The sequence below is a fragment of the Ascaphus truei genome, unplaced genomic scaffold, assembly GCF_040206685.1.
Source record: "Ascaphus truei isolate aAscTru1 unplaced genomic scaffold, aAscTru1.hap1 HAP1_SCAFFOLD_807, whole genome shotgun sequence".
Classification (NCBI taxonomy): domain Eukaryota; kingdom Metazoa; phylum Chordata; class Amphibia; order Anura; family Ascaphidae; genus Ascaphus; species Ascaphus truei.
In genome coordinates, this window is record NW_027457142.1 from 115,239 (window position 1) to 140,309 (window position 25,071).

The 25,071-nt window shown below is 46.8% G+C and overlaps 1 protein-coding gene across 1 annotated transcript in view; it reads left to right on the plus strand.

Annotated features, from left to right (window-relative positions):
- The first annotated feature begins 9,789 nt into the window (after positions 1–9,789).
- The window catches only part of LOC142486294 (uncharacterized), a 38,554-nt gene continuing 23,272 nt past the window's right edge, over positions 9,790–25,071 (plus strand). Inside the window, exon 1 of the mRNA XM_075584920.1 lies at positions 9,790–9,998. Within this exon, the coding sequence (XP_075441035.1) occupies positions 9,790–9,998 (209 nt within the window). The remainder of the gene's footprint in view (positions 9,999–25,071) is intronic.

Genomic DNA, 25,071 nt, shown 5'->3' on the forward strand with positions numbered 1-25,071 from the left:
TTCCAGGTAGCCATCGAAGAAAATCCCTACACACGTCGCGGAGTCCTGTCCACCGTTAACAGTCTTTACGATCCGCTAGGATTCGTGGCTCCTGTCACTATACAAGGAAGTCTCTTCTCAGAGAAATGTCCTTCGAAAAGCAGGAATGGGACACCCCACTACCCCCAGAAAAACGGAAAGAGTGGGAGACGTGGAAATATTCCTTGAAGGCCCTCGAGCAACTTCAGATCCACGCCCTACTCACCTATATCTCTCACCCCCGCACACAGCTTTGCGTATTCTCAGATGCCTCCACAATGGCTATAGCAGCGGTGGCCTACCTAAAACCACGGACGTGGGTGGAAGTTACCACATCAGGTTCATCCTTGGCAAGGCTAAGCTGGCGCCACAACCCGACTATACTATACCCAGACTTCCGAGCTATGTGGTGCAGTGTTACCGGTAGAACTGGCGGAGCTCCTCGAGAACGAGATGGACAGCAAACCAGATGCCATCAGATTCTACACAGATAGCAGGGTGGTACTGGGCTACATATACAACAGAAAAGAAGATTCTACATATACGTGGCCAACCGTGTAGAAAGAATCAGGAAGTCAACCCAAACAGAACAATGGCACCACGTGCCCACAGATCAGTACCCCGCATCACAACTGCAGAACACGTCGTGGCTCACAGGACCAACGTCTCTTGCGCAGCCGCGGAAACGCCACCAACCCAGTTGGCGACTTTGAACTCGTGGATCCCGAGAAGGATACGGAGATAAGACCCATCACAGAGATTATCCTCCTAATGCCTTAATCGGACTATAACAAGGAAGAACTGACTACCAGTTCTGTGAACTCTGAGAGACATTGTGGTGCATCAAGCTAACCTAGAGCTGTGCATCCACCTACCTACCTTACCGAGATGGTAGAGGACTTCAAGCTGGTGGTACCAGCCGGTATCCCATCGTTATGTGGACATGAACTTTGCATTGTTATGTTATGATATTGCACATATGTTCCACATATACCTAGAATATAGTGTATCTCCAGATACCAGACGGGGAGTGTCCTGGAACTAGATTCCATATTCCTCTGTCTCTCCTTTAGTTTATGGGTTCATTTCTCCCTTGTTCAGTTGCCTGTCATTTTCCCCTGTCCCAGCAGCTTGCTGTATTAGAAATGCAACATTATTGCTACATGTTGTGGTTTCCTTAGACATTTCAGTGAGTTGCTATAGCAACCCCAGCCTTTCTCCCAAATGGGCTAGTCTGCTTTCTCCCCCTCTGCTCTGCCTACAGATGGTCTGTCCCCAGGCTATCTGCTACCCAGAATACATTGGGACTTCCTTTCCACCATTATCACTGGCTGAGTGAGTACCTTCTGTAACTGCTCTAGTGGCAGGATTACCCTTTTCACCTGCCCTTACTACAAATCACCCACAGAGAAACTTTATCCCATCACAAATATCTCTTCCACAGTGCCTGTCTTTGTTGCCACTTTCCCTAAAATAAAGTGAAGAAAATATACAGGACTTGTTGCGTTTTGGAAAGAGAGCCAAGTTGAACCTATCTGGGCTAATCATCCTACACATGACCCTGGCCTCCAGAATAGTCCCTGTGGCTGCCCGCCCCGGCGGGGAAACGCGCAGCAGGCAGAGGAGCCAGGAGCGGGAAGGCAGACACACACACTCACCGTCTGCTCTGCACAAAGCGGAAGCCCCGCCCCCGGCTTCCTCAGACCTGCTTGCGACCAATCCCCTTCATCCCGGCCGGCATTCTAAGCCCCGCCTCCTTCATTCAAACCCATGCAGCTCTTCATCCAATCCCCGCAGCATTCACTCACACAGAGAATACTTACCAGCAGCCGCATCCTCCTCACCGCCGCCGTAACCGGGACACATTGGCTGGGACGCAAAAATATTCATTGTGGGCCGCATCCCCCTATTCTCTCTCCCTTCCCTCCCCACCCCCATTCGCTCAATCCCCTTTATTCTCTCTCCCCCCACCCATCTCCCTCTCCCCCCCTCCATTCTCTCCCCCCCTCCCCCATTCTCTCTCTGACCTGCACAGACGCACACAGCCACTGACCTACAGACACTCACACAGACCTACAGACACCAACACAGACAGACCAACAAAGACAATGACCACACACAGACACCCACACAGTCACTGCTGGCCTGCACAGACACACACAGCACTGATACACACAGCCACAGATACACACACTCCCCCCAACACACACACACTCTCTCCTCCCCCCCACACACACACACTCTCCCCCCCCACACACACTCCCCACACCCCCCCACACACACTCTCCCCCCCACACACACACACACTCTCCCCCCCCCCCCACACACACTCTCCACCCCCCCCACACACACTCTCCCCCAACACACACACTCTCCCCCACACACACACTCTCCACCCATACACACACTCTCCCCCACACACACACTCTCCCCTCCCACACCCTGTCCCCCCCCCACACCCTCTCCCCCCCCACACACACACTCTCCTCCACACACACTCTCTCCTCCCCACACACACTCTCCCCCCCCCACACACACACACTCTTCCCCCCACACACACACTCTTCCCCCCCACACACACACTCTCCCCCCCCCACACACACTCTCCCCCTGACACACACTCTCCCCCACACACACACTCTCCCCCCACACACACACTCTCCCCCCACACACACTCTCTCCCCCCCACACACACATTCTCCCTCCCCCCACACACACATTCACTCTCCATCCCCCCCACACACATAATCTCCCCCCTCCCCCCACACACATACACTCTCCCCCCCACACACACACTCTCCCCACACACATCTCCCCCCCACACACTCCCCCCCCACACACACACTCTCCCCCCCACACACACACTCCCCCCACACACACACTCCCTCCCACACACACACTCCCCCACACACACTCCCCCCCCACACACTCTCCCCCCCCCCACACACACACACTTTCCCTCCCCCCCACACACACACTCTTCCCCCTCCACACACACACTCTCCCCCCCATACAAACACACTCTCCCCCCCACACACACTCCCCCCCCACACACTCTCCCCCCCCACACACAACTTCCCCGCCCCCACACACAGACTCTACCCCCACACACACACACTCCCCCCTGCACACTCCCCCCCACACACTCCCCCCCACACACACACGCTCTCCCCCCACACACTATCCCCCCCACACACACACTCACTCTCCCTCCTCCCCACACACACACTCTCCCTCCCCCCCACACACTCTCCCTCCCCCCCCCCACACACACTCTCCCTCCCCCCCCCACTCACACACAAAGTTGTTGGCCGCATGTGCCCGCGGGCCGCGAGTTTGACATGCTTGTTCTACGAGGACCTATACAGTGGAGAAAAAGTGGCACATAATGGAATGACAAAAATGGCTCTGAGGGAGTTCCTGACGAGCTCGGGCCTGCCAAAACTGAATAGGTTGGACAGAGAGTACCTAGGTGCAGATTCTACAATTGAGGAATTAACACAGGTCATAGAGGAGCTGAAGCCGTCAAAGGATTCGGGTCCAGGTGGCTTTTCAGGCCTCTAATATAAGAAATTCCTTAAACATCTGGCCCCCTGTTTGCTCCAGATGTTTAATGCAGTCTTTGCGGGGGCCTCATTCCCGGAACGGATGCTCCAAGTGTCTATCACAGTAATACACAAACCAGGTATAGATCCGCTAGATTGTAAAAGTTATAGCTAATATAACTAACTAGCTGAGAGACCCGGCGTTGCCCGGGATGTAATGTTCCCGTTCCTCTCTCTCCTCCCCCCTCTCTCTGTTTGTCCCCCATTCACATCAATCCAGTCCCCCCCTCCCTCCCTCCTTTACAGCTTCATGTAGCGTGTGTGCGTCAGTCACTGTGTGTTTGCTCGCGCGTCAGTGAGTCTGAGGCAGAAACACAAACACACACAGACTGACTGACGCACACACAGTCAGTGTGTGCCTCAGTCAGTGTGTGCGTGCGTCAGTCAGGGTTTGTGTGCGCGTCAGTCAGTGTGTGCGTGCGTGCGGCAGTCAGTGTGTGCGCGGGGGGCGTCAAAGGCAGGGGGGGGCGTCAAAGGGAGGGGGGGGCGTCAAAGGGAGGGGGGGTCGTCAAAGGGAGGGGGGGGCGTCAAAGGGAGGGGGGGGGCGTCAAAGGGAGGGGGGGGGCGTCAAAGGGAGGGGGGGCGTCAAAGGGAGGGGGGGGGCGTCAAAGGGAGGGGGGGGCGTCAAAGGGAGGGGGGGGCGTCAAAGGGAGGGGGGGTCGTCAAAGGGAGGGGGGGGGGCGTCAAAGGGAGGGGGGGGGCGTCAAAGGGAGGGGGGGGGCGTCAAAGGGAGGGGGGGCGTCAAAGGGAGGGGGGGGGCGTCAAAGGGAGGGGGGGGCGTCAAAGGGAGGGGGGGGCGTCAAAGGGAGGGGGGGCGTCAAAGGGAGGGGGGGGCGTCAAAGGGAGGGGGGGGGCGTCAAAGGCATGGATTCCTCCCCCTGCATTTCCTGCAGTGGACAGGAGGGGGGGGGCAGTGGACAGGAGGGGGGGGCAGTGGACAGGAGGGGGGGGGCAGTGGACAGGAGGGGGGGGCAGTGGACAGGAGGGGGGGCAGTGGACAGGAGGGGGGGGGGCAGTGGACAGGAGGGGGGGGGCAGTGGACAGGAGGGGGGGGGCAGTGGACAGGAGGGGGGGGCAGTGGACAGGAGGGGGGGGCAGTGGACAGGATGGGGGGGCAGTGGACAGGAGGGGGGGGGCAGTGGACAGGAGGGGGGGGGGGCAGTGGACAGGAGGGGGGGGCAGTGGACAGGAGGGGGGGGGCAGTGGACAGGAGGGGGGGGGCAGTGGACAGGAGGGGGGGCAGTGGACAGGAGGGGGGGGGCAGTGGACAGGAGGGGGGGGGCAGTGGACAGGAGGGGGGGGGCAGTGGACAGAAGGGGGGACAGGAGGGGGGACGCAGTGGACAGGAGGGGGGACGCAGTGGACAGGAGGGGGGCGCAGTGGACAGGAGGGGGGGGCAGTGGATAGGAGGGGGGGGCAGTGGACAGTGACACACACACACACACACACACACACACACACACCTCAGTTGATGCGCCCTTTCTCAGTTCCGTTTGGTGCCGGAGGTGGGGAGCGACACCTACCTGTACTTCCGGGCGCCGCCACCGTCTGACTCGGCGCCGCGAGGGAGGAAGGGGGTCCGCCATCTTACGCGCCGCGTGGCTGCTGCGGGAAGCGAGGTGATTTGGAGTGGGGAGGGGGGAGAGGTGATTTGGAGCGGGGAGAGGTGATTTGGAGCGGTGAGGGGGAGAGGTGATTTGGAGCGGTGAGGGGGGAGAGGTGATGCCGCTGGGGAGGGGGAGAGGTGATTTGGAGCGGGGAGGGGGAGAGGTGATGCCGCTGGGGAGGGGGAGAGGTGATGCCGCTGGGGAGGGGGAAGAGGTGATGCCGCTGGGGAGGGGGAAGAGGTGATGCCGCTGGGGAGGGGGAAGAGGTGATGCCGCTGGGGAGCGGGGAGAGGTGATTTGGAGCGGGGAGAGGTGATTTGGAGCGGGGAGAGGTGATTTGGAGCGGGGAGAGGTGATTTGGAGCGGGGAGAGGTGATTTGGAGCGGTGAGGGGGGAGAGGTGATGCCGCTGGGGAGGGGGGAGAGGTGATTTGGGGAGGGGGAGAGGTGATGCCGCTGGGGAGGGGGGAGAGGTGATTTGGGGAGGGGGGAGAGGTGATTTGGAGCGGGGAGGGGGAGAGGTGATGCCGCTGGGGAGGGGGGAGAGGTGATTTGGAGCGGGGAGAGGTGTGTGTGTGTGTGTGTGTGTTTTTTTTTTTTTTTTTTTGTACCTTTGGCCCGTCACTCCGCCTCAGGCCAATGAGAGGTGTGGGGGGCGGGCCAAGGGGGTGGTGTGAGTGTGTGAGGCCAATGAGAGGTGTGCGGGGGCGGGCGGGCCAAGGGACCAATGAGATTGCCGCTAGGGACACCGGACATCCAGACAGGCAGGCAAACATACAGTGCTTTCACTAATATAGTATATAAGATACTTTTTACCCAGGAGCAGGAGGAGGGGGCCAGTCTCTGTATGAAATTCGAGCACAAACTGTTCAAGGATCTCTGCCTTGGTACGCTGTTCTGGTTGTATCCACAAGTGGTGGGCTATGGCCCAGGGTCTGTCTCTGTGTATTTGACTGTCCGGACCACTGCCGGTAGGTCTCCGGGGTGAGGCCTAGATGATCCAGAATGGCAGCCTTTAGTCTCTGATAGTCCGTGGCCTCGTCTGCCGGTAGAGCCTGGTTGGCTGCCTGCGTTTCTCCTATGAGGTTTGGAGCCAAAGTCGTTACCCAGCGACCAACTGTCCAGCCCTGGGCAGTGGCTACCCTTTTAAAAGAGAAGAGGAAAGCCTCTGGGTCTTCTGTTGGCTTTATTTTAGGCAGCATCACCAGCGATTTATTTGGAATCTATGGTCTGACTGAGACTGCACCTGGAGCCAGCATGTGGAGGAGCTTTTCTGTTTGCTGAGCCTGCTTGCTGGTGCAGGAACTGAGAAAACATTTCCTCCATTTTTTTAATGTGTGCCCTTTGGATGCATGGGCCATCCAAGATCCCACTTCGCACCACCTGTGGCAGGACGGCTTCGCAATAGGGTCAGTAGGAGTCCCAACCAGTGAGTAAGGCTTTTAACTCCAGTGGTTTATTTTCCACAATCAAATAAACATTAGGCACACTGTCCCTTTAAGGCAAACAAACCATAAAATAAAACCCTACTCCATTAGGGGACTAACTATACAGAAGGTCCCTATCTCTCCTCTGGGTAGCTAGCCTACTTCCAGGTTAAACAAGATTATGCAAATATCTGCAGTGAAAATATATAAAGTCCTTATCTGTGTTTGGGGAGCTTTGTCCCTAGAGAGTCCAAGTAATCCCTTCTGGATACTGCAACAGCAGCTTTAATTCCTCTGCAGGGTTAGGAGGCTGGTTACTAGTAGACAGGGCTGTGTCCAGCAGGCTTGTCTCAGCTTGTGGCAAACCTCTGTCTGGGGGAGCAGAACCTCCGGCGTACTTCCTGGTTTGGAAAAGTCTCTCTCCCTTCCTGCTCAGGTCTGGCATCTTATACAGCTGCCTGACAGCTACCTTAACTCAGCCCTGATGCCCAGGTATCTCTGTGTTAACCCTCTGACTGGTGGTTTCAGACGTCAGAGGTATGTTTCCCATGCATAATTGACAGCGAATGACTTCACCCTGTCACAATCATCCTCCTTCAGAGCTTTTTCAGGATGGTCATGGACAGGAAAGCCTTCCTGAGAATGAAACTCGCTGCTGTGAGCATACAGATGAGGTCAACACCCTAGTGTTAGCTGGATGACCGCTGCACCCTGCATAGAGCACAATCCGAGGCCTAACCCAGGGGTGCGCAAACTGGGGGGCACAACATTTTCAGAGTGCGGCGCTTAGAAGCCCCATGCTCTTCCCCACAACATTTAAATTAAATGCCGGGGGAGAGCGCGAGGCCTCTGTAAGGCTCTTACTTTGTCTCCGGCGGCTTCTTGTGGGTGCAGACAAAGCTTGCTTACCCCTGGCTTAAACCTTTCACTGTCAGGGAACAATGTGTTGCAGGCATCTCCGGCAGTGAAAGGATTAATCATACTACGTATTCAAACCTTGTTTTTTTTGTTTGTTTTGTTTTTCCCTGTATATAGTTTAAAAAATAAATTATATTAAAAAAACACGGATTGCTCTTTCCAACACGGTTTTTATTTTTAAAATCTGATGCTTTGTTCAGGAGATAGAAGCTTATGCAATATTAAGTGTCTGGGAGGTTAAAATAGAGCTCTCCCCAGGGCCCAGTGCTGTATAAAGTTTACCATGGTAACATCTGAAGCAAGAGATTAATGGAGACATAATTTCTAACTGTAGCCAGGTCCCCTCTGGCTCCCCGGTTCCCCGCCATCTCTCCTCTTAACTCCGCTGCTGCCGTGTGGTTGCGGGTGGCGGCGAGCTCGCCAGCGGCCCCTCTGCAGGGTGCCGCCATGTTGGATTGGTGCATACGCATGCGCAAAGGCTCGCGCAGAAAGTGCGTGGCGGCCATTGAAGGGTTGCACATGCGCAGTGGAGTGAGCGCACATGGCGGCCCATAGGTGCTTAGGGGCAGGAGTACCACACGACGCCAGGGAGCCAATCGCTCGGCTAGGTCTCCTGCAGGAGATACTATTTTGTGGCTGGAATAGGAAGTGTCAGTAAGTGCTGGGACAGGACAGGGGTAGGAGGTATGTGAACAGGGGTCTGTGACCCTCTGCTCTAGGCCAGATTCCCCCTAGGCCCCAGCTAGGCCCCGGCTCCACCAATTAGTTTGTAGCTGCTACAGGGACAGGCCCTTAGGTAGGGACCCTGCCCCACTAGCTAGTAAATAGATCAGGGACACAGCTGGGACCTGGGACCAGATCACTCCTGCTGACAAAGACTGTCATCAAGGTGGGACACTCCAGCGGGAAACCACCCCACGCGGAGGCAGACTCGTTGCGGAGGCTATCGTTGGATCAACGCATCCCTTGTCTGTTCAGTCGGCGCGTCAGGTTGCTGGAGCACCCGGCAGGTACCTTACAGAACGTGCACCAACTGTACTACACTCCATTTAGTGGGCCGCGCAGTCACACACATTGGGGTGGGTGTGGGACCTTGTGGGACTGGGATTCTCTGGACACAGTGTGTGTTACACGGTGGTGGGGTACAGCCGTGTGAGGCGTGTGGCAGTTGTATCTTTAGTCACATAGAGTTATAAGGTATTATAGAGTATAAGATATGTTACAGTAAAGGCCTTTCTATTTTACATTGTGTGTGTTCATTGTTTGGGTCCTGTGAGGGGCTCCTCCCACTACGTTGGGATCCCTCTCAGGTGGAGGCGCTGCACCAAGGTTGTAAGTATATCACCCTAGGCTCCCCGTGGCAGAGGCTTAAGACCCTGTGAGCCAACAGGTAAAGGGCAGCACCAGTAGCCATCTTGTTTACGGGGAAACAGGGCTACATAACACTTAAAAGATTTTTTTAAAGAGCAGAACCTGCTGAGGCAGCGAAATACTAACATTTATCATATTTATCCTGATCAGTCCCTAAAAAACCTCCCTGAGAGCCTCGGTAACCACATTGGGACTCTATGGAATAGATTATATAGTCAGTTTAGTTTATATCAATGTCTGTTATTTCAGCGTTTAACGTATATAATGTGTTTATATTAACCAGCAGCCAATAAGTGGCTAATAGGGCTATTGGCCATTACTATGGGGGAGTGAGGCTTGTGGGGGAGCCCGTGTTGGGGGTAGGGGCCTCGGTAAGTGCCAGTGACATACCAAATAAGACATAAGTGAACTCTAAAGGTTAATGGACATAGGTGGGAGTTCAAAGATTGATCCGCTTTTGAGATCTCATGAGTATCTGCAGAGATTTCTGAGGTTTTCTTAGGATCTTTAATATAAAAGGGTGTTGGAGACCCGGGTACAATATCCCACATTGTAGAGTCCCACCTATTCCTGAGCCACCATATGCCTTTTGTCACAGAATGCCGTGACGGTCGCCATGGTCTTGATCATCTTTACAAAAAATGCATCTTTAGAATGTTCCGTGGCTGGAACTTCACTGCATTTCAAACACTAACATTTCAGGGATGAGACCTCAAACTTTGATAACTCATAACTGGTGCCTGCTTCTTCTGCGATAAGGAGCTGCCTCTGTTACCAAATTGCTTTAAGACCACTTTGGCAGTGTGTGGGTTAGCGCGCAGCATCCATTGCTCCATGCCTGGATATGGCGACCTGCTGCTTTGCCATGTGTGTGCCTCTGCAGACACGCTGGAGGTCGTTCCGTGTAAGACGGCAGCTGGACCACAGGCAGAGTGCCGTGGCGTTTATCCACGCTTTGTGGAGGGGATGCAGCCAGCGACGGAGGTACAGGAGACACATTCAAGATATCACGCTGCTCCAGGCCCTGTGCAGAGGCTACTTGCAGCGACGGAGGTACGGGGGGGGGAGGGATGGGGACGGACATGGGGGGCAGTGGTTTTAAAGCAGTAATGTGCTCTTCTCACCGTGAAATCTAACCGCCTTCTCTCATTTTTAGCATTGCTGCGGTTTGCAGCAACCCCGCTCATTAAGAAAAAAAATTGAATTTTGTAAATATGAGTTGCCGAAAATTTGTCTCGTGGGGAGATTAAAATGGCTGCAATCCACTAAGAGTAGCATCTGTTGCATACACATATACATATACATATACATATATATATATATATATATATATATATATATATATATATATAGATATATACATATATATATACATACATATATATAAAACAACTGTAAATATTACTGTATGTTCATTTGCATGTCTTAGACAGGTCTGCAACCCTTGCTGCAGTGGAAGCGCTGTATGCTGGGCGATAATGGGGAAAGACAGGGTTGCAGACCTGTCTAAGACATGCAAATGAACATACAGTAATATTTACAGTTGCTTTATGCTTTACTGTGGAGGGTTTTTGTCACTTTTTTTACCCACCATAACCTTAATAATAGTGGTGATTACCTAGTCTAGTCTCAAACCTGCTTAGCCATTAAGACCAACCTCACACTGATGATACCCATCAAGGTTGAAACATGTCTGTGAGTGGGTTTAATGGCTTTGCATCTCATCCCAGCCTCTGTCTAAAAGCTGTGTTTAAAACAGCATGCATTGGCTTGAGGATTTGCTTGTGTAATACGAGCTTGAGACAAAAGGTGGCACTGAGTGTTCATTTGCATGTCATTTCCCAGTATCCCTTGCTGCAGTGGAAGCGCTGTATGCTGGGCGACAATGGGGAAAGACAGGGTTGCAGACCTGTCTAAGACATGCAAATGAACATACAGTAATATTTACAGTTGCTGTATGCTTTACTGTGGAGGGTTTTTGTCACTTTTTTTTACCCACCATAACCTTAATAATAGTGGTGATTACATATATATATATATCTGTATGAATGTATATATAATAGTCTGATTTCTGATTAGCTAAGCTTGTTGACTACTGTACCTGTGTGTACTCCGATGTATCATCCACGATGTAACATTAATGAAAAGAAAGAAATGGCGGGTGAGCAATGTCCGCCACCATTCACCCACATTAAGAAGGCAGGTGTTGCCATGGTAACAGATTATGCCGGTGAAATATGGTAATAAACAGATGCAAACTCGGCAGAAAATCAAGATTTAGTTGAAATGAAACATTAGAGATTAACACGGCAGGAGCTGCCAAGGTGTCATTTTTTGTGACTTACTACCTGTGTTATGTTCTATGGGATGTTACACATTCGTCCATCAAGTTCAACCTACGCTAAATGTGGATGACAGATACTTTATCCTATAACCCTATTTACAGTATATTGATCCATAGAAAGGCAAACAAAAAACCCCAGTAAAATATCATCTAATGATATCTCATTAGGGGAAAAATAAGTCCATTCCTGACTCCAAGAATTGGCAATCACATTACTCCCTGGATCAACATCTTTCCCATGTAAACTTATTTGGTATATCCCTGTATTTCCTTTCTAAAAAGATGTCCAACCTTTTTTTTACACATCTATTGTATCTGCCATCACAGTCTCCATGGGTAATGAATTCCACATTTTCAAAATTATCATATCCCCTCTTAGCTGCCTCTTTTCTAATGTAAAAAAATCGAATTTAGCTAGCCTCTCCTCATAAATCAGATTATTTGTCCCATGTATTAATTTGGTGGCTCTTCTCTGCACTTTCTCCAATTTATAATGTCTTTTCTAAGGACTGGTGCCTACAATTGTACTCCATATTTAAGGTGTGGTCTTACTAATGCTTTGTAAAGGGGCATAATTATATTTACTTCCCTTAAATCCATTGGCCATTTATTGTAAGATAAGATCTTGTTTGCCTTTGCAGTTACTGCATGACTTTGGGCACTATTGCTGTACACTATTTTGTACATTAACCTCTTGTGTGGAACCGTATCAAAGCCTATGCAAAATCTAAGTAGATCACAATAATTTAGTATTTTCTATAAATACTTTTTAGTGTAATTTTCAATCCCCAATATAATAGTGGTTGGATGGTAATGTTAATATAATATCCGTCTTACCAGGTACAAGGAGATGGTGTCTGAGAAGAGGAGACAGGAAGCCCTTGAACGAGAAGAGGAGCATAAATGGAGACCTGACAACTCTGATGGAATGCAGAAGGCAGAAGAAGAGGAGAAAGGAGGGAGAAGGCAGAACGAGGTGGGGCAGGGGGAAGCAGAGGTGATGCCCGAGGAGAATCCAGGGGAGAGCCTAGAGAGCAAGGAGAAGCTGACAGAGTAAGGACCTGCAGATATGTGGCATATCGGTCTGTGTGTACTTGTATCTGTATGATTCACTTATCAGAGAGAGTGACTGAGCATGGACTTCCCTTCCATCCATTGCCCATTTATTGTAAGATAAGATCTTGTTTGCCTTTGCAGTTACTGCATGACTTTGGGCACTATTGCTGTGTACAAGCACTCCTAAATCCTTCTCCATCAAGGATTCCCCCAATTTATCCCCATTTAATTTGCAAGTCTCCTGTTTATTCTTGTTTCTCAAATGCATAACCTTACATTTATCTGTATTAAACCTCATCTGCCATTTACCTGCCCAAGTTTCCAGTCTCCCCAAGTCCTTCTGGAGAGAAATTACACCCTGCTCTGATTCTACTACCTTACACAATTTAGTATCATCAGCAAAGATTAAGACTTTGCTCTCGATGCCAACCTCAAGGTCATTAACAAACAAGTTAAAAAGCAGGGGTCCTAGTACCGATCCCTGAGGTACTCCACTCACGACTTTAGCCCAACCTGAAAAAGTTCCATTTACGACAACTCTATGTTGTGTATCCTTCAACCAGTTTTCAATCCAGGTGCAAATATTTTTAGAGTCCAATTTGCTTTATTTTGTACATTAACCTCTTGTGTGGAACCGTATCAAAGCCTATGCAAAATCTAAGTAGATCACAATAATTTTATATTTTCTATAAATACTTTTTAGTGTAATTTTCAATCCCCAATATAATAGTGGTTGGATGGTAATGTTAATATAATATCCGTCTTACCAGGTACAAGGAGATGGTGTCTGAGAAGAGCAGACAGGAAGCCCTTGAACGAGAAGAGGAGCATAAATGGAGACATGACAACTCCGATGGAGTGCAGAAGGCAGAAGAAGAGGAGAAAGGAGGGAGAAGGCAGAACGAGGTGGGGCAGGGGGAAGCAGAGGTGATGCCCGAGAAGGAGAATCCAGGGGAGAGCCTAGAGAGCAAGGAGAAGCTGACAGAGTAAGGACCTGCAGATATGTGGCATATCGGTCTGTGTGTACTTGTATCTGTATGATTCACTTATCAGAGAGAGTGACTGAGCATGGACTTCCCTTCCATCCATTGCCCATTTATTGTAAGATAAGATCTTGTTTGCCTTTGCAGTTACTGCATGACTTTGGGCACTATTGCTGTGTACAAGCACTCCTAAATCCTTCTCCATCAAGGATTCCCCCAATTTATCCCCATTTAATTTGCAAGTCTCCTGTTTATTCTTGTTTCTCAAATGCATAACCTTACATTTATCTGTATTAAACCTCATCTGCCATTTACCTGCCCAAGTTTCCAGTCTCCCCAAGTCCTTCTGGAGAGAAATTACATCCTGCTCTGATTCTACTACCTTACACAATTTAGTATCATCAGCAAAGATTAAGACTTTGCTCTCGATGCCAACCTCAAGGTCATTAACAAACAAGTTAAAAAGCAGGGGTCCTAGTACCGATCCCTGAGGTACTCCACTCACGACTTTAGCCCAACCTGAAAAAGTTCCATTTATGACAACTCTATGTTGTGTATCCTTCAACCAGTTTTCAATCCAGGTGCAAATATTTTTAGAGTCCAATTTGCTTTATTTTGTACATTAACCTCTTGTGTGGAACCGTATCAAAGCCTATGCAAAATCTAAGTAGATCACAATAATTTAGTATTTTCTATAAATACTTTTTAGTGTAATTTTCAATCCCCAATATAATAGTGGTTGGATGGTAATGTTAATATAATATCCGTCTTACCAGGTACAAGGAGATGGTGTCTGAGAAGAGCAGACAGGAAGCCCTTGAACGAGAAGAGGAGCATAAATGGAGACATGACAACTCCGATGGAGTGCAGAAGGCAGAAGAAGAGGAGAAAGGAGGGAGAAGGCAGAACGAGGTGGGGCAGGGGGAAGCAGAGGTGATGCCCGAGAAGGAGAATCCAGGGGAGAGCCTAGAGAGCAAGGAGAAGCTGACAGAGTAAGGACCTGCAGATATGTGGCATATCGGTCTGTGTGTACTTGTATCTGTATGATTCACTTATCAGAGAGAGTGACTGAGCATGGACTTCCCTTCCATCCATTGCCCATTTATTGTAAGATAAGATCTTGTTTGCCTTTGCAGTTACTGCATGACTTTGGGCACTATTGCTGTGTACAAGCACTCCTAAATCCTTCTCCATCAAGGATTCCCCCAATTTATCCCCATTTAATTTGCAAGTCTCCTGTTTATTCTTGTTTCTCAAATGCATAACCTTACATTTATCTGTATTAAACCTCATCTGCCATTTACCTGCCCAAGTTTCCAGTCTCCCCAAGTCCTTCTGGAGAGAAATTACATCCTGCTCTGATTCTACTACCTTACACAATTTAGTATCATCAGCAAAGATTGAGACTTTGCTCTCGATGCCAACCTCAAGGTCATTAACAAACAAGTTAAAAAGCAGGGGTCCCAGTACCGATCCCTGAGGTACTCCACTCACGACTTTAGCCCAACCTGAAAAAGTTCCATTTATGACAACTCTATGTTGTGTATCCTTCAACCAGTTTTCAATCCAGGTGCAAATATTTTTAGAGTCCAATTTGCTTTATTTTGTACATTAACCTCTTGTGTGGAACCGTATCAAAGCCTATGCAAAATCTAAGTAGATCACAATAATTTTGTATTTTCTATAAATACTTTTTAGTGTAATTTTCAATCCCCAATATAATAGTGGTTGGATGGTAATGTTAATATAATATCCGTCTTACCAGGTACAAGGAGATGGTGTCTGAGAAGAGCAGACAGGAAGCCCTTGAACGAGAAGAGGAGCATAAATGGAGACATGACAACTCCGATGGAGTGCAGAAGGCAGAAGAAGAGGAGAAAGGAGGGAGAAGGCAGAACGAGGTGGGGCAGGGGGAAGCAGAGGTGATGCCCGAGAAGGAGAATCCAGGGGAGAGCCTAGAGAGCAAGGAGAAGCTGACAGAGTAAGGACCTGCAGATATGTGGCATATCGGTCTGTGTGTACTTGTATCTGTATGATTCACTTATCAGAGAGAGTGACTGAGCATGGACTTCCCTTCCATCCATTGCCCATTTATTGTAAGATAAGATCTTGTTTGCCTTTGCAGTTACTGCATGACTTTGGGCACTATTGCTGTGTACAAGCACTCCTAAATCCTTCTCCATCAAGGATTCCCCCAATTTATCCCCATTTAATTTGCAAGTCTCCTGTTTATTCTTGTTTCTCAAATGCATAACCTTACATTTATCTGTATTAAACCTCATCTGCCATTTACCTGCCCAAGTTTCCAGTCTCCCCAAGTCCTTCTGGAGAGAAATTACATCCTGCTCTGATTCTACTACCTTACACAATTTAGTATCATCAGCAAAGATTAAGACTTTGCTCTCGATGCCAACCTCAAGGTCATTAACAAACAAGTTAAAAAGCAGGGGTCCTAGTACCGATCCCTGAGGTACTCCACTCACGACTTTAGCCCAACCTGAAAAAGTTCCATTTACGACAACTCTATGTTGTGTATCCTTCAACCAGTTTTCAATCCAGGTGCAAATATTTTTAGAGTCCAATTTGCTTTATTTTGTACATTAACCTCTTGTGTGGAACCGTATCAAAGCCTATGCAAAATCTAAGTAGATCACAATAATTTTGTATTTTCTATAAATACTTTTTAGTGTAATTTTCAATCCCCAATATAATAGTGATTGGATGGTAATGTTAATATAATATCCGTCTTACCAGGTACAAGGAGATGGTGTCTGAGAAGAGCAGACAGGAAGCCCTTGAACGAGAAGAGGAGCATAAATGGAGACATGACAACTCCGATGGAGTGCAGAAGGCAAAAGAAGAGGAGAAAGGAGGGAGAAGGCAGAACGAGGTGGGGCAGGGGGAAGCAGAGGTGATGCCCGAGAAGGAGAATCCAGGGGAGAGCCTAGAGAGCAAGGAGAAGCTGACAGAGTAAGGACCTGCAGATATGTGGCATATCGGTCTGTGTGTACTTGTATCTGTATGATTCACTTATCAGAGAGAGTGACTGAGCATGGACTTCCCTTCCATCCATTGCCCATTTATTGTAAGATAAGATCTTGTTTGCCTTTGCAGTTACTGCATGACTTTGGGCACTATTGCTGTGTACAAGCACTCCTAAATCCTTCTCCATCAAGGATTCCCCCAATTTATCCCCATTTAATTTGCAAGTCTCCTGTTTATTCTTGTTTCTCAAATGCATAACCTTACATTTATCTGTATTAAACCTCATCTGCCATTTACCTGCCCAAGTATCCAGTCTCCCCAAGTCCTTCTGGAGAGAAATTACATCCTGCTCTGATTCTACTACCTTACACAATTTAGTATCATCAGCAAAGATTAAGACTTTGCTCTCGATGCCAACCTCAAGGTCATTAACAAACAAGTTAAAAAGCAGGGGTCCTGGTACCGATCCCTGAGGTACTCCACTCACGACTTTAGCCCAACCTGAAAAAGTTCCATTTACGACAACTCTATGTTGTGTATCCTTCAACCAGTTTTCAATCCAGGTGCAAATATTTTTAGAGTCCAATTTGCTTTATTTTGTACATTAACCTCTTGTGTGGAACCGTATCAAAGCCTATGCAAAATCTAAGTAGATCACAATAATTTTGTATTTTCTATAAATACTTTTTAGTGTAATTTTCAATCCCCAATATAATAGTGGTTGGATGGTAATGTTAATATAATATCCGTCTTACTAGGTACAAGGAGATGGTGTCTGAGAAGAGCAGACAGGAAGCCCTTGAACGAGAAGAGGAGCATAAATGGAGACATGACAACTCCGATGGAGTGCAAAAGGCAGAAGAAGAGGAGAAAGGAGGGAGAAGGCAGAATGAGGTGGGGCAGGGGGAAGCAGAGGTGATGCCCGAGAAGGAGAATCCAGGGGAGAGCCTAGAGAGCAAGGAGAAGCTGACAGAGTAAGGACCTGCAGATATGTGGCATATCGATCTGTGTGTACTTGTATCTGTATGATTCACTTATCAGAGAGAGTGACTGAGCATGGACTTCCCTTCCATCCATTGCCCATTTATTGTAAGATAAGATCTTGTTTGCCTTTGCAGTTACTGCATGACTTTGGGCACTATTGCTGTGTACAAGCACTCCTAAATCCTTCTCCATCAAGGATTCCCCCAATTTATCCCCATTTAATTTGCAAGTCTCCTGTTTATTCTTGTTTCTCAAATGCATAACCTTACATTTATCTGTATTAAACCTCATCTGCCATTTACCTGCCCAAGTTTCCAGTCTCCCCAAGTCCTTCTGGAGAGAAATTACATCCTGCTCTGATTCTACTACCTTACACAATTTAGTATCATCAGCAAAGATTAAGACTTTGCTCTCGATGCCAACCTCAAGGTCATTAACAAACAAGTTAAAAAGCAGGGGTCCTAGTACCGATCCCTGAGGTACTCCACTCACGACTTTAGCCCAACCAGAAAAAGTTCCATTTACGACAACTCTATGTTGTGTATCCTTCAACCAGTTTTCAATCCAGGTGCAAATATTTTTAGAGTCCAATTTGCTTTATTTTGTACATTAACCTCTTGTGTGGAACCGTATCAAAGCCTATGCAAAATCCAAGTAGATCACAATAATTTAGTATTTTCTATAAATACTTTTTAGTGTAATTTTCAATCCCCAATATAATAGTGGTTGGATGGTAATGTTAATATAATATCCGTCTTACCAGGTACAAGGAGATGGTGTCTGAGAAGAGCAAACAGGAAGCCCTTGAACGAGAAGAGGAGCATAAATGGAGACATGACAACTCCGATGGAGTGCAGAAGGCAGAAGAAGAGGAGAAAGGAGGGAGAAGGCAGAACGAGGTGGGGCAGGGGGAAGCAGAGGTGATGCCCGAGAAGGAGAATCCAGGGGAGAGCCTAGAGAGCAAGGAGAAGCTGACAGAGTAAGGACCTGCAGATATGTGGCATATCGGTCTGTGTGTACTTGTATCTGTATGATTCACTTATCAGAGAGAGTGACTGAGCATGGACTTCCCTTCCATCCATTGCCCATTTATTGTAAGATAAGATCTTGTTTGCCTTTGCAGTTACTGCATGACTTTGGGCACTATTGCTGTGTACAAGCACTCCTAAATCCTTCTCCATCAAGGATTCCCCCAATTTATCCCCATTTAATTTGCAAGTCTCCTGTTTATTCTTGTTTCTCAAATGCATAACCTTACATTTATCTGTATTAAACCTCATCTGCCATTTACCTGCCCAAGTTTCCAGTCTCCCCAAGTCCTCCTGGAGAGAAATTACATCCTGCTCTGATTCTACTACCTTACACAATTTAGTATCATCAGCAAAGATTAAGACTTTGCTCTCGATGCCAACCTCAAGGTCATTAACAAACAAGTTAAAAAGCAGGGGTCCTAGTACCGATCCCTGAGGTACTCCACTCACGACTTTAGCCCAACCTGAAAAAGTTCCATTTACGACAACTCTATGTTGTGTATCCTTCAACCAGTTTTCAATCCAGGTGCAAATATTTTTAGAGTCCAATTTGCTTTATTTTGTACATTAACCTCTTGTGTGGAACCGTATCAAAGCCTATGCAAAATCTAAGTAGATCACAATAATTTTGTATTTTCTATAAATACTTTTTAGTGTAATTTTCAATCCCCAATATAATAGTGGTTGGATGGTAATGTTAATATAATATCCGTCTTACTAGGTACAAGGAGATGGTGTCTGAGAAGAGCAGACAGGAAGCCCTTGAACGAGAAGAGGAGCATAAATGGAGACATGACAACTCCGATGGAGTGCAGAAGGCAGAAGAAGAGGAGAAAGGAGGGAGAAGGCAGAATGAGGTGGGGCAGGGGGAAGCAGAGGTGATGCCCGAGAAGGAGAATCCAGGGGAGAGCCTAGAGAGCAAGGAGAAGCTGACAGAGTAAGGATCTGCAGATATGTGGCATATCGATCTGTGTGTACTTGTATCTGTATGATTCACTTATCAGAGAGAGTGACTGAGCATGGACTTCCCTTCCATCCATTGCCCATTTATTGTAAGATAAGATCTTGTTTGCCTTTGCAGTTACTGCATGACTTTGGGCACTATTGCTGTGTACAAGCACTCCTAAATCCTTCTCCATCAAGGATTCCCCCAATTTATCCCCATTTAATTTGCAAGTCTCCTGTTTATTCTTGTTTCTCAAATGCATAACCTTACATTTATCTGTATTAAACCTCATCTGCCATTTACCTGCCCAAGTTTCCAGTCTCCCCAAGTCCTTCTGGAGAGAAAGTACATCCTGCTCTGATTCTACTACCTTACACAATTTAGTATCATCAGCAAAGATTGAGACTTTGCTCTCGATGCCAACCTCAAGGTCATTAACAAACAAGTTAAAAAGCAGGGGTCCCAGTACCGATCCCTGAGGTACTCCACTCACGACTTTAGCCCAACCTGAAAAAGTTCCATTTATGACAACTCTATGTTGTGTATCCTTCAACCAGTTTTCAATCCAGGTGCAAATATTTTTAGAGTCCAATTTGCTTTATTTTGTACATTAACCTCTTGTGTGGAACCGTATCAAAGCCTATGCAAAATCTAAGTAGATCACAATAATTTAGTATTTTCTATAAATACTTTTTAGTGTAATTTTCAATCCCCAATATAATAGTGGTTGGATGGTAATGTTAATATAATATCCGTCTTACCAGGTACAAGGAGATGGTGTCTGAGAAGAGCAGACAGGAAGCCCTTGAACGAGAAGAGGAGCATAAATGGAGACATGACAACTCCGATGGAGTGCAGAAGGCAGAAGAAGAGGAGAAAGGAGGGAGAAGGCAGAACGAGGTGGGGCAGGGGGAAGCAGAGGTGATGCCCGAGAAGGAGAATCCAGGGGAGAGCCTAGAGAGCAAGGAGAAGCTGACAGAGTAAGGACCTGCAGATATGTGGCATATCGGTCTGTGTGTACTTGTATCTGTATGATTCACTTATCAGAGAGAGTGACTGAGCATGGACTTCCCTTCCATCCATTGCCCATTTATTGTAAGATAAGATCTTGTTTGCCTTTGCAGTTACTGCATGACTTTGGGCACTATTGCTGTGTACAAGCACTCCTAAATCCTTCTCCATCAAGGATTCCCCCAATTTATCCCCATTTAATTTGCAAGTCTCCTGTTTATTCTTGTTTCTCAAATGCATAACCTTACATTTATCTGTATTAAACCTCATCTGCCATTTACCTGCCCAAGTTTCCAGTCTCCCCAAGTCCTTCTGGAGAGAAATTACATCCTGCTCTGATTCTACTACCTTACACAATTTAGTATCATCAGCAAAGATTGAGATTTTGCTCTCGATGCCAACCTCAAGGTCATTAACAAACAAGTTAAAAAGCAGGGGTCCCAGTACCGATCCCTGAGGTACTCCACTCACGACTTTAGCCCAACCTGAAAAAGTTCCATTTATGACAACTCTATGTTGTGTATCCTTCAACCAGTTTTCAATCCAGGTGCAAATATTTTTAGAGTCCAATTTGCTTTATTTTGTACATTAACCTCTTGTGTGGAACCGTATCAAAGCCTATGCAAAATCTAAGTAGATCACAATAATTTTGTATTTTCTATAAATACTTTTTAGTGTAATTTTCAATCCCCAATATAATAGTGATTGGATGGTAATGTTAATATAATATCCGTCTTACCAGGTACAAGGAGATGGTGTCTGAGAAGAGCAGACAGGAAGCCCTTGAACGAGAAGAGGAGCATAAATGGAGACATGACAACTCCGATGGAGTGCAGAAGGCAAAAGAAGAGGAGAAAGGAGGGAGAAGGCAGAACGAGGTGGGGCAGGGGGAAGCAGAGGTGATGCCCGAGAAGGAGAATCCAGGGGAGAGCCTAGAGAGCAAGGAGAAGCTGACAGAGTAAGGACCTGCAGATATGTGGCATATCGGTCTGTGTGTACTTGTATCTGTATGATTCACTTATCAGAGAGAGTGACTGAGCATGGACTTCCCTTCCATCCATTGCCCATTTATTGTAAGATAAGATCTTGTTTGCCTTTGCAGTTACTGCATGACTTTGGGCACTATTGCTGTGTACAAGCACTCCTAAATCCTTCTCCATCAAGGATTCCCCCAATTTATCCCCATTTAATTTGCAAGTCTCCTGTTTATTCTTGTTTCTCAAATGCATAACCTTACATTTATCTGTATTAAACCTCATCTGCCATTTACCTGCCCAAGTATCCAGTCTCCCCAAGTCCTTCTGGAGAGAAATTACATCCTGCTCTGATTCTACTACCTTACACAATTTAGTATCATCAGCAAAGATTGAGATTTTGCTCTCGATGCCAACCTCAAGGTCATTAACAAACAAGTTAAAAAGCAGGGGTCCCAGTACCGATCCCTGAGGTACTCCACTCACGACTTTAGCCCAACCTGAAAAAGTTCCATTTATGACAACTCTATGTTGTGTATCCTTCAACCAGTTTTCAATCCAGGTGCAAATATTTTTAGAGTCCAATTTGCTTTATTTTGTACATTAACCTCTTGTGTGGAACCGTATCAAAGCCTATGCAAAATCTAAGTAGATCACAATAATTTTGTATTTTCTATAAATACTTTTTAGTGTAATTTTCAATCCCCAATATAATAGTGATTGGATGGTAATGTTAATATAATATCCGTCTTACCAGGTACAAGGAGATGGTGTCTGAGAAGAGCAGACAGGAAGCCCTTGAACGAGAAGAGGAGCATAAATGGAGACATGACAACTCCGATGGAGTGCAGAAGGCAGAAGAAGAGGAGAAAGGAGGGAGAAGGCAGAATGAGGTGGGGCAGGGGGAAGCAGAGGTGATGCCCGAGAAGGAGAATCCAGGGGAGAGCCTAGAGAGCAAGGAGAAGCTGACAGAGTAAGGATCTGCAGATATGTGGCATATCGATCTGTGTGTACTTGTATCTGTATGATTCACTTATCAGAGAGAGTGACTGAGCATGGACTTCCCTTCCATCCATTGCCCATTTATTGTAAGATAAGATCTTGTTTGCCTTTGCAGTTACTGCATGACTTTGGGCACTATTGCTGTGTACAAGCACTCCTAAATCCTTCTCCATCAAGGATTCCCCCAATTTATCCCCATTTAATTTGCAAGTCTCCTGTTTATTCTTGTTTCTCAAATGCATAACCTTACATTTATCTGTATTAAACCTCATCTGCCATTTACCTGCCCAAGTTTCCAGTCTCCCCAAGTCCTTCTGGAGAGAAAGTACATCCTGCTCTGATTCTACTACCTTACACAATTTAGTATCATCAGCAAAGATTGAGACTTTGCTCTCGATGCCAACCTCAAGGTCATTAACAAACAAGTTAAAAAGCAGGGGTCCCAGTACCGATCCCTGAGGTACTCCACTCACGACTTTAGCCCAACCTGAAAAAGTTCCATTTATGACAACTCTATGTTGTGTATCCTTCAACCAGTTTTCAATCCAGGTGCAAATATTTTTAGAGTCCAATTTGCTTTATTTTGTACATTAACCTCTTGTGTGGAACCGTATCAAAGCCTATGCAAAATCTAAGTAGATCACAATAATTTAGTATTTTCTATAAATACTTTTTAGTGTAATTTTCAATCCCCAATATAATAGTGGTTGGATGGTAATGTTAATATAATATCCGTCTTACCAGGTACAAGGAGATGGTGTCTGAGAAGAGCAGACAGGAAGCCCTTGAACGAGAAGAGGAGCATAAATGGAGACATGACAACTCCGATGGAGTGCAGAAGGCAGAAGAAGAGGAGAAAGGAGGGAGAAGGCAGAACGAGGTGGGGCAGGGGGAAGCAGAGGTGATGCCCGAGAAGGAGAATCCAGGGGAGAGCCTAGAGAGCAAGGAGAAGCTGACAGAGTAAGGACCTGCAGATATGTGGCATATCGGTCTGTGTGTACTTGTATCTGTATGATTCACTTATCAGAGAGAGTGACTGAGCATGGACTTCCCTTCCATCCATTGCCCATTTATTGTAAGATAAGATCTTGTTTGCCTTTGCAGTTACTGCATGACTTTGGGCACTATTGCTGTGTACAAGCACTCCTAAATCCTTCTCCATCAAGGATTCCCCCAATTTATCCCCATTTAATTTGCAAGTCTCCTGTTTATTCTTGTTTCTCAAATGCATAACCTTACATTTATCTGTATTAAACCTCATCTGCCATTTACCTGCCCAAGTTTCCAGTCTCCCCAAGTCCTTCTGGAGAGAAATTACATCCTGCTCTGATTCTACTACCTTACACAATTTAGTATCATCAGCAAAGATTGAGATTTTGCTCTCGATGCCAACCTCAAGGTCATTAACAAACAAGTTAAAAAGCAGGGGTCCCAGTACCGATCCCTGAGGTACTCCACTCACGACTTTAGCCCAACCTGAAAAAGTTCCATTTATGACAACTCTATGTTGTGTATCCTTCAACCAGTTTTCAATCCAGGTGCAAATATTTTTAGAGTCCAATTTGCTTTATTTTGTACATTAACCTCTTGTGTGGAACCGTATCAAAGCCTATGCAAAATCTAAGTAGATCACAATAATTTTGTATTTTCTATAAATACTTTTTAGTGTAATTTTCAATCCCCAATATAATAGTGATTGGATGGTAATGTTAATATAATATCCGTCTTACCAGGTACAAGGAGATGGTGTCTGAGAAGAGCAGACAGGAAGCCCTTGAACGAGAAGAGGAGCATAAATGGAGACATGACAACTCCGATGGAGTGCAGAAGGCAAAAGAAGAGGAGAAAGGAGGGAGAAGGCAGAACGAGGTGGGGCAGGGGGAAGCAGAGGTGATGCCCGAGAAGGAGAATCCAGGGGAGAGCCTAGAGAGCAAGGAGAAGCTGACAGAGTAAGGACCTGCAGATATGTGGCATATCGGTCTGTGTGTACTTGTATCTGTATGATTCACTTATCAGAGAGAGTGACTGAGCATGGACTTCCCTTCCATCCATTGCCCATTTATTGTAAGATAAGATCTTGTTTGCCTTTGCAGTTACTGCATGACTTTGGGCACTATTGCTGTGTACAAGCACTCCTAAATCCTTCTCCATCAAGGATTCCCCCAATTTATCCCCATTTAATTTGCAAGTCTCCTGTTTATTCTTGTTTCTCAAATGCATAACCTTACATTTATCTGTATTAAACCTCATCTGCCATTTACCTGCCCAAGTATCCAGTCTCCCCAAGTCCTTCTGGAGAGAAATTACATCCTGCTCTGATTCTACTACCTTACACAATTTAGTATCATCAGCAAAGATTGAGATTTTGCTCTCGATGCCAACCTCAAGGTCATTAACAAACAAGTTAAAAAGCAGGGGTCCCAGTACCGATCCCTGAGGTACTCCACTCACGACTTTAGCCCAACCTGAAAAAGTTCCATTTATGACAACTCTATGTTGTGTATCCTTCAACCAGTTTTCAATCCAGGTGCAAATATTTTTAGAGTCCAATTTGCTTTATTTTGTACATTAACCTCTTGTGTGGAACCGTATCAAAGCCTATGCAAAATCTAAGTAGATCACAATAATTTTGTATTTTCTATAAATACTTTTTAGTGTAATTTTCAATCCCCAATATAATAGTGATTGGATGGTAATGTTAATATAATATCCGTCTTACCAGGTACAAGGAGATGGTGTCTGAGAAGAGCAGACAGGAAGCCCTTGAACGAGAAGAGGAGCATAAATGGAGACATGACAACTCCGATGGA